This window comes from Theropithecus gelada, unplaced genomic scaffold (genome assembly GCF_003255815.1).
Source record: "Theropithecus gelada isolate Dixy unplaced genomic scaffold, Tgel_1.0 HiC_scaffold_375, whole genome shotgun sequence".
In the NCBI taxonomy this organism is placed as follows: domain Eukaryota; kingdom Metazoa; phylum Chordata; class Mammalia; order Primates; family Cercopithecidae; genus Theropithecus; species Theropithecus gelada.
Window position 1 is genome coordinate 1 of NW_020260279.1, and position 9,641 is coordinate 9,641.

At 48.6% G+C, this 9,641-nt stretch overlaps 1 protein-coding gene across 4 annotated transcripts; it reads left to right on the forward strand.

The window, feature by feature from the left end:
• Nucleotides 1-6,700: 6,700 nt before the first annotated feature.
• Nucleotides 6,701-9,412, forward strand: LOC112617731 (HLA class I histocompatibility antigen, A-11 alpha chain-like). 4 transcript variants are annotated; one of them, XM_025374426.1, is made up of 6 exons: nucleotides 6,701-6,816; nucleotides 6,947-7,216; nucleotides 7,465-7,740; nucleotides 8,337-8,612; nucleotides 8,715-8,849; nucleotides 9,277-9,284. In XM_025374426.1, the coding sequence occupies exons 1-6, from the start codon at nucleotides 6,744-6,746 to the stop codon at nucleotides 9,282-9,284; spliced, it is 1,038 nt and encodes a 345-aa protein (XP_025230211.1). In that variant the 5' UTR covers nucleotides 6,701-6,743. The 4 variants fall into 4 exon arrangements, with proteins under 4 accessions (XP_025230211.1, XP_025230212.1, XP_025230213.1 ...); XM_025374427.1 differs by having other exon boundaries at nucleotides 8,715-8,831; nucleotides 9,259-9,284; XM_025374428.1 differs by having other exon boundaries at nucleotides 8,715-8,831.
• Nucleotides 9,413-9,641: the final 229 nt, after the last annotated feature.

Here is a 9,641-nt window from a genome sequence, read left to right on the forward strand (position 1 = left end):
AGATTCACATTTTTGTAAGTGAAAAGCGATTTGATTAGGCAATTTTTTTCTAAGTGAATGCAACTTTATTAGAGAAGTAAAGAAACAAAAGAACAGCTACTCCATAGAGCAGAGGTTTTGTTTTTGTTTTTGTTTTTGTTTTTTTTTTTTTGTTTTTTAAGTGCAGGCAAATGTTTAGTGAAGATGATATGTCAATAAGAAAATTGGTGCTTGGGGCATATTTCCAGTAACTTTGAGACATCTTAGACAAAATGAAGACTTATTTGCAAGGTGTTAGTTTTAAGGGACTGAAGTCTTGGAACTATTTGATCTAGTTACTCTATGTTCTCAATTGTGTTAACTCATTGAAGAGAATATTGTTATTTAATAACAATGGTATTGGCAGGAAAAACTGAGATACTGTTGTATCTCCTTACTCTGTCTCCAACTGTGTTTCCCTCAGCACCCAAAGCTCTGTGATGTCTCAAACTTTTAATCACGAATTTAAAAAGAGAAGTTTATCATGGAATTAGAAACTATTTTAAAATTCATGTGGATCCAAAAAGAGCTTGGATAGCCAGAAGAATCCTAAGCAAAAAGAAAAAGCTGGAGGCATCAGGCTACCCGACTTAACACTATACTACAAGGTTACAAAAACAGGCACATAAACCAATGGGACGGAATAGAGAACTCAGAAAAGAGACTGCACATCTACAACCATTTGATCTTCAACAAAACTGACAAAAACAAGCAACAGGGAAAGGATTCCCTATTTAATAAATGATGCTGGGAGAACTGGCTAGCCATATGCAGAAAATTGAAACTGGACCCCCTCCTTACATTTTACACAAAAGTTAACTCAAGATGGATTAAAGACTTAAATGTAAAATCCAAAACTAGAAAAACCCTGGAAGAAAATCTAGGCAATACCATTCCGGACATAGGGATGGGCAAAGATTTCACGATGAAATCACCAAAAGCATCTGCCACAAAAGCAAAACTTGACAAATGGGATTTAATTAAACAAAAGAGCTTCTGCACAGCAAAAAAAACTATCATCAGAGCAAACAGACATCCTATGGATGGGAGAAAATTTGTGCAATCTACTCATCTGACAAAGTTCTAATATTCAGAATCTACAAAGAACTTAAGCAAATTTACACGAAAAAAACAACTTCATTAAAAAGTGGACAAAGGACCTGAACAGACACTTCTCAGAAGTAGACGCACATGTGCCCAACAAAAATATGAAAAAAAGGTCAACATCACGGATCATTACAGAAATGCAAATCAAAACCACAAATGAGATACCATCTCATGCCAGTCAGAATGGCAATTATTAAAAAGTCAAGAAACAACAGATGCTGGTGAGGTTGCAGAGAAACAGGAATGCTTTTACACTGTTAGAGGAAAATAAATCGGTTAATCCATTGTGGAAGACAGTGTGGCAATTCCTCAAAGATTTAGAACCAGAAATACCATGTGATCCAGCAATCCCAATACAGAATATATACCCAAAGGAATATAAATCATTCTATTATAAAGGTATATGCATGTTTGTTTTTTTTTTTTTGAGGCGGAGTCTCGCTCTGTCGCCCAGGCTGGAGTACAGTGGCGCGATCTCGGCTCACTGCAAGCTCCGCCTCCCGGGTTTACGCCATTCTCCTGCCTCAGCCTCCCGAGTAGCTGGGACTACAGGCGCCGCCACCACGCCCGGCTAATTTTTTTTTGTATTTTTAGTAGAGACGGGGTTTCACTGTGTTAGCCAGGATGGTCTCGATCTCCTGACCTCGTGATCCGCCCGCCTCGGCCTCCCAAAGTGCTGGGATTACAGGCTTGAGCCACCGCGCCCGGCCAGGTATATGCATGTTTATACTCATTGCAGCACTATTCACAGTGGAATAGTGAATAGTGAATAGTCTTCAGTGAAGACATGGAATCAACCCAAATGCCCATCAATGATGGACTGGATAAAGAAAATATGGTACATACACCACGGAATATTATGCAGCCATAAAAAGGAATGAGATCAAGTCCTTTTCAAGGATATGGATGAGCTGGAAGCCATTATCCTCAGCAAACTCACACAGGAACAGAAAACCAAACAACACATGTTCTCTTTTATAATTGGGAACTAAGCAATGGGAACACATTGACACAGCAAGAGGAACAACACACACTGGGGCCTGTTGGGAGAGGGCAGTGGTAGGAGGATCATCAGCAAAAACAGCTAATGCATGCCAGGGTTAATGCCTAGGTGATGAGTTGATAGATGCAGCAAACCACCATGGCACACGTTTACCTATGTAACAAACCTGCACATCTTGCACATATACCCTGGAACTTAAAATACAATTAAATTAAAAGACAAGCTTAAAGAGTTAATGAAAAATAATTAGATAATAGAAGTCTTTGATTTTGAAAAACCAGAAACAATAGTTTTAATTTTGCTTTTAACATATATTCAAATCGTTTGATACTGTTCCCTTCCAGAGGTACAGCTTAATTCCCCCTCTTGAGTGTGGCTTGGACTTAATGAGGCACTTCTGATATGGACTGGCTCTGTGTTCCCACCCAAATCTCATCTTGAATTGTCATTCGAATTGTAATCCCTACCTGTTGGGGGAGGGACCACATGGGAGGTGATTGGATCATGGGGACAGTTCCCCCATGCTGTTCTCATGATACTGAGGGAATTCTCATGAGATGTGATGGTTCTATAAGGGGCATTTTCCTGCTTCATTCTGCATTTCTCTCTCCTGCCACCATGTGAAGAAGGACATGTTTGCTTCCACTTCTGCCATGACTCTAAGTTTCCTGGGGCAGGCTCCTCAGCAATGCAGAACTGTGAGTCAGTTAAACCTCTTTCCTTTATAAATCACTCAATCTCAGGTATTTCTTTATAGCAGTGTGAGAATGGACTAATACAACTTCTAACTTATAGAATAATGCTGACATAACAGTTTGTGACGTTGGGTGTAGAACATAAAACTCACTGCAGCTTCCACCTTCTCTCTCTCTCTGTCTCTGGGATCATGAGCTCTGGGGGAAGCCAGCTGCTTTGCCATAAGCAGCCCTGCAGGAAGGTCCATGTGACTGAGAACTGAGGCCTTCTGGTACTAGATAACAAAGAACTAGGCCTTTTCCAACAGCCATGTGACTGATCCATCTTTCTTGTGAATCCTCAGCCCCAGTGAAGTCCTCAGATGATGCAGCCCTTGACTGACAACTGGACTGCAATCTTGTGAGAGGTCCTGAGCCAGAAGTACTCAGGGAAACCTCTCCTGGATTCCTAACCATTGGAAACTGTGGGAGATGATGAATATTTGTTGTTTTGAGCTAAGTGTTACATAATTTGTTACTCAATCGTAAATAAATAATACATTTTCACAAGAGAGGATGTATTATTACATGTTAAATTGCATTTGCTCCAAATGTATCATCATTATCATTATTATTTTCGAGACAAGGTCTCACTCTGTAACCCAGGCTGGAGTGCGGTGGCATGATCACCATGCAGTGCAGTGTCGACCTCCTGGGCTCAAGGGACCCTCTGATCTCAGCCTCCTGAGTAGCTGGGACTACAGGCATGAACCACCATGCCTCACTAATTTTCTTTTTTTTTTTTTGAGACGGAGTCTCGCTCTGTCGCCCAGGCTGGAGTGCAGTGGCCGGATCTCAGCTCACTGCAAGCTCCGCCTCCCGGGTTCACGCCATTCTCCGGCCTCAGCCTCCCGAGTAGCTGGGACTACAAGCGCCTGCCACCTCGCCCGGCTAGTTTTTTGTATTTCTTAGTAGAGACGGGGTTTCACCGTGTTAGCCAGGATGGTCTCGATCTCCTGACCTCGTGATCCACCCGTCTCGGCCTCCCAAAGTGCTGGGATTACAGGCTTGAGCCACCGCGCCCGGCCTAATTTTCTAATATTTTTGTAGAGATGGGGGTTTTGCCCAGGCTGATCTTGAACTTCTGGAGTCAACAAATCTGCCTTCCACAGTGCTAGGATAGCAAGCATGAGCCACCACATATGGCCTAAAGTAATTATAAGACATTAAACATGCAATTTAGTTTTAAAAGGTAAGGAGAATTTCCATGGCCGAAGAGGATGTAGTTTAATATCGTTCACAATGATCACTTTACTTGAACTTCAATTTCCTACTGTGTCTCAATTAAACAGAAAAGGAAGATCCAGCCCTTGCTGGGCTGATTCTATGATGGCCCCAACAGCCAGCTCCTGGTCATTCACCTTCTCCCAGTGATTCAACCAACTCTAATGTAGGTGCTGCTGTGAAGAGATTTAGCAGATATAAATATGGGGCTCAATTAGTTGACTTTAGGCTGGGTTTCTCCTGCTTGGACTGTCCTAATCAGGTGAGCCCTTGAAAGGACTGGGTTCTTCCTGAGCATAGAGAAACACAGTGTGAGAGGGATTCAGCATGAGCGGTTTCCTCCACCATGGGCTTTGAAAATGAAGAGGCTATGGGCCAGGTGCGGTGGTTCACGCCTGTCATCCCAGCACTTTGGGAGGCTGAGGCAGGCAGATCAAGAGGTCAGGAGATCGAGACCATCCTGACTAACACGGTGAAACCCTGTCCCTACTAAAAATACAAAAAAAAAAAAAAAAAATTAGCCGAGCGTACTGGCGGGCGCCTGTAGTCCCAGCTACTTGGGAGGGTGAGACAGGAGAATGGTGTGAACCAGGGAGGTGGAGCTTGCAGTGAGCTGAGATTGCACCACTGTGCTCCAGCCTGGGCTACAGAGCGAGACTCTGCCCCCAAAAAAAAAAAAAAGAGGGGGGGCTGTGTAGGAAAGAACGCTGCTGAGCACCAGGAATTGAGCGCAGCCCTTCACGTTCTCTACATTGACAACCAGCAAGGAACAGGGACTTTAGTCTTACAACTGTAAGAAACTGCATTCTGCCACCTCTTTATAAACCTGAAGGAGGATTCCAAATGAAAACACAGCTTTTGGAAGCCCAGAACAGAGATTCTATCCACATCTTGCCCAGATTTCTGACCAAGGAACTAGAAGTAGATAAATGGGTGTTGTTTTGCCAGGGGTGGTAGTACATGAATGAATTGATGAATTGATATGCACACTAGTTACATAAAATAAAATCTTTCTGAACTTTTTCAGTGTTTTGCACTTCATAATTATCTGGGATGCAATTTAATACACTCATATTTCATTCATTAAATCAATAAAAATTAATTTAGTGCCTATGATGAACCAGGTATCCCTTCATATGCTCACCTGCCTGACACTCCAGAAGTTTCACAAGACCGAGGTGGAGACACCAGAGTGTTTTAGGTGGAGAAATGACACACTCTGACTGACAGGAGCAGGACCACTGTGAAGACAACAGTCACGTAGCAGGTCATGGGACAGTGCTAGTGTCACAATTCACAAGTGACAGTGCGGTGGGGACTAAAGGGAGAGGAGGGTCTGAAGGATGAGAGGGACTGAAGGAAGGCCTGGAGAAGCAGGCGCTGAGGAAAAGGACCAGAGGAAAGAATTCGAAAGCAGCAGAATTCTTAGGTTTCAATACATTGTTTTATGGATTTTAATATATCCATCTACAGAGCCTAGCAGGGTGTCCTTGGCAGTTGGCCTTTAATACCTTATGTGGGTCTGCCTAAAAACTAATTGCTTTTATGTTAATCAGGTTTTAAAAATACTAAGTGTTCCTATAAAATATACACAACACTTAGAAATGGATACTTCCTAAAAACAGGCAGGGCATGAGCACTGGTGAGGGGCATTGTGACTGCATTGAACAGTTGCAACTGTGAGGTGAATAGTCTGTACTGTTTGCGGACATATAGTCTGCAAACTATATGTCTGCTTTTTGCAACATATAGTAACACAGTGTGCTAGTTTATACTGAGGAAATATCCTGGACTCACACAGAAACTCAGAGCTCTGGAATGATGGTACATTTAAAATACGACAAGCGGGAGTCACAGATACATTGTTTGCGAAAGTGAAATTTAGGAGCTTTGTGAGTCCTGTTGTAACGCTTTCGGACACATCTATAAATCAAGGGGCCAAAGTCACATTTTTTACCGATTAGATTCGATCATTCGGGGGTTACCAAGATTCTACAACCCAATGTATTTAATAAACAAAGAGCAAACTGATCTCTATTCTGTCTCATGCACTCAGGCGCAACTTTTCCAGATTTAAAAAGAAAAACAACAACAACCAAAAAACAAACAAAAAGTCTCTATACCTTCATTCCCAGAGTAAGCTCAGTCTCTGGCACAAAGCTCCGTGGGGTGAGTTTTCTTCTAGAAGAGTCCTGGGGGACAGGTAAGGAGTGGGAGGCAGGGAGTCCAGTTCAGGGATGGAGATTCCGGGATGAAAAGTGAAGGGAGAGTGACGGGGCCCATGCCCAGGGGTTCTCCCTGGTTTCTCAGACAGCTCCTGGGCCAAGACTCAGGGAAACAGTGAGACAGAGCGCTTGGCACAGGAGGAGCGGAGTCAGGGCGAAGTCCCAGGGCCCCAGGTGTGGCTCTCAGGGTCTCAGGCCCCGAAGGCGGTGTATGGATTGGGGAGTCCCAGCGATGGGGATTCCCCATCTCCGCAGTTTCTCTTCTTCTGACAACCTGAGTCGTGTCCTTCTTCCGGAATACTCACGACGCGGACCCCGTTCTCACTCCCATTGGGTGTCGGGTTTCTAGAGACGCCAATCAGCGTCGCCGCAGTCCCGGTTCTAAAGGGCCCACTCTCCGACCAGGACTCAGATTCTCCGCAGACGCCGAGGATGGCGGTCATGGCGCCCCGAACCCTCCTCCTGGTGCTCTCAGGGGTCCTGGCCCTGACCCAGACCCGGGCGGGTGAGTGCGGGGTCGGGAGGGAAACGGCCTCTGCCGAGAGCAGCGAGGGGCCCGCCCGGCGGGGGCGCAGGACCCGGGGAGCCGCGCGGGGAGGAGGGTCGGGCTGGTCTCAGCCTCTTCTCGCCCCCAGGCTCTCACTCCATGAGGTATTTCTACACCTCCATGTCCCGGCCCGGCCGCGGGGAGCCCCGCTTCTTCGCCGTGGGCTACGTGGACGACACGCAGTTCGTGCGGTTCGACAGCGACGCCGAGAGTCCGAGGATGGAGCCGCGGGCGCCGTGGGTGGAGCAGGAGGGTCCAGAGTATTGGGACCGGGAGACACAGAACATGAAGACCGCGACACGGACCTACCGAGGGAACCTGCGGACCCTGCTCCGCTACTACAACCAGAGCCAGGGCGGTGAGTGACCCCGGCCCGGGGCGCAGGTCACGACCCCTCCCCATCCCCCACGGACGGCCCGGGTGGCCCCGAGTCTCTGGGTCCGAGATCCACCCCGAAGCCACGGGACCCGGGGACCCTTGACCCGGGAGAGCCCCAGGCGCCTTTACCCGATTTCCTTTTTAGTTTGGGCCAAAATCCCCGTGGGTTGGGCGGGGCGGGGCGGGGCGGGCCTCGGTGGGCGGGGCTGACTGCGGGGGCGGGGCCAGGGTCTCACACCGTCCAGAAGATGTACGGCTGCGACCTGGGGCCCGACGGGCGCCTCCTCCGCGGGTATGAACAGTTCGCCTACGACGGCAGGGATTACATCACCCTGAACGAGGACCTGCGCTCCTGGACCGCTGCGGACATGGCGGCTCAGAACACCCAGCGCAAGTGGGAGGCGGCCCGTGCGGCGGAGCAGGACAGAACCTACCTGGAGGGCGAGTGCCTGGAGTGGCTCCGCAGATACCTGGAGAACGGGAAGGAGACGCTGCAGCGCGCGGGTACCAGGGGCCACGGGGAGCCTCCCTGATCGCCTGTGGATCTCCGGGGCTGGCCTCCCACAAGGAGGGGAGACAAATGGGACCAACACTAGAATATCGCCCTCCCTCTGGTCCTGAGGGAGAGGAATCCTCCTGGGTTTCCAGATCCTGTACCAGAGAGTGACTCTGAGGGTCCGCCCTGCTCTCTGACACAATTAAGGATAAAATCTCTGAGGGAATGAAGGGAAGACGATCCCTCGAATACTGATCAGGGGTTCCCTTTGACACCGGCAGCAGCCTTGGGCCCCGTGACTTTTCCTCTCAGGCCCTGTTCTCTGCTTCACACTCAATGTGTGTGGGGGTCTGAGTCCAGCTCCTCTGAGTCCCTCAGCCTCCACTCAGGTCAGGACCAGAAGTCACTGTTCCTTCCTCAGGGAATAGAATTTTCCACGGAATAGGTGATTCTCCCAGGTGCCTGTGTCCAGGATGGTGTCTGGGTTCTGTGCTCCCTTCCCCACCCCAGGTGTCCTGTCCATTCTCAAGATGGTCACATGCGTGCTGGTGGAGTGTCCCATGACAGATGCAAAATGCCTGAATTTTCTGACTCTTCCCATCAGACCCCCCCAAGACACATGTGACCCACCACCCCGTCTCTGACCATGAGGCCACCCTGAGGTGCTGGGCCCTGGGCTTCTACCCTGCGGAGATCACACTGACCTGGCAGCGGGATGGAGAGGAACAAACTGAGGACACAGAGCTCGTGGAGACCAGGCCTACAGGGGATGGAACCTTCCAGAAGTGGGCAGCTGTGGTGGTGCCTTCTGGAGAGGAGCAGAGATACACCTGTCATGTGCAGCATGAGGGTCTGCCCAAGCCCCTCAGCTTGAGATGGAGTAAAGAGGGAGATGGGGGTGTCATGTCTTTTAGGGAAAGCCGGAGCCTCTCTGGAGACCTTTAGCAGGGTCAGGACCCCTCACCTTACCCTCTTTTCCCAGAGCCGTCTTCCCAGTCCACCATCCCCATCGTGGGCATCATTGCTGGCCTGGTTCTGCTTGGAACTGTGGTCACTGGAGCTGCGGTTGCTGCTGTGATGTGGAGGAGGAAGAGCTCAGGTGAGGAAGGGGTGAGGAGTGGGGTCTGGGATTTCTTGTCTCACTGAGGGTTTCAAGCCCCAGGTAGAAGTGTACCCTGTCTGGTTACTGGGAAGCACCATCCACACTCATGGGCTGACCCAGCCTGGGCCCTGTGTGCCAGCACCTACTCTTTTGTAAAGCACCTGTTACAATGAAGGACAGATAGATCACCTCGATTACGGTGGTGATGGGACCTGATCCCAGCAGTCACAAGTCACAAGGGAAGGTCCCTGCTGAGTACAGACCTCAGGAGGGCAATTGGTCCAGGACTCACACCTGATTTCTTCATGTTTCCTGATCCTGCCCTGGGTCTGCAATCATACATTTCTGGAAACTTCTCTGGGGTCCAAGACTAGGAGATTCCTGTAGGACCTTATGGCACTGACTCCTTTCTGATATCTCACAGGACATTTTCTTCCCATAGATAGATAAGGCGGGAGCTACTCTCAGGCTGCAAGTAAGTATTAAGGAGGCTGATCCCTGAGATCCTTGGGATATTGTGGTTGGGAGCCCACGGGGGAGCTCACTAACCCCACAGTTCTTCCTCTAGCCGCATCTCCAGAGGGGTCTGACCAGGTCCTGTTTTTGTTCTACTCCAGGCAGTGACAGTGCCCAAGGTTCTGATGTGTCTCTCACGGCTTTAAAGGTGAGACCCTGGGGGGCCTGATGTGTGTGGGGTGTTGGGGGAACAGTGGACACAGCTGTGCTGTGGGGTTTCTTTGACTTGGATGTATTGAGCATGTGATGGGCTGTTTAAAGTGTCACTCCTCACTGTGACGGATGTGAATT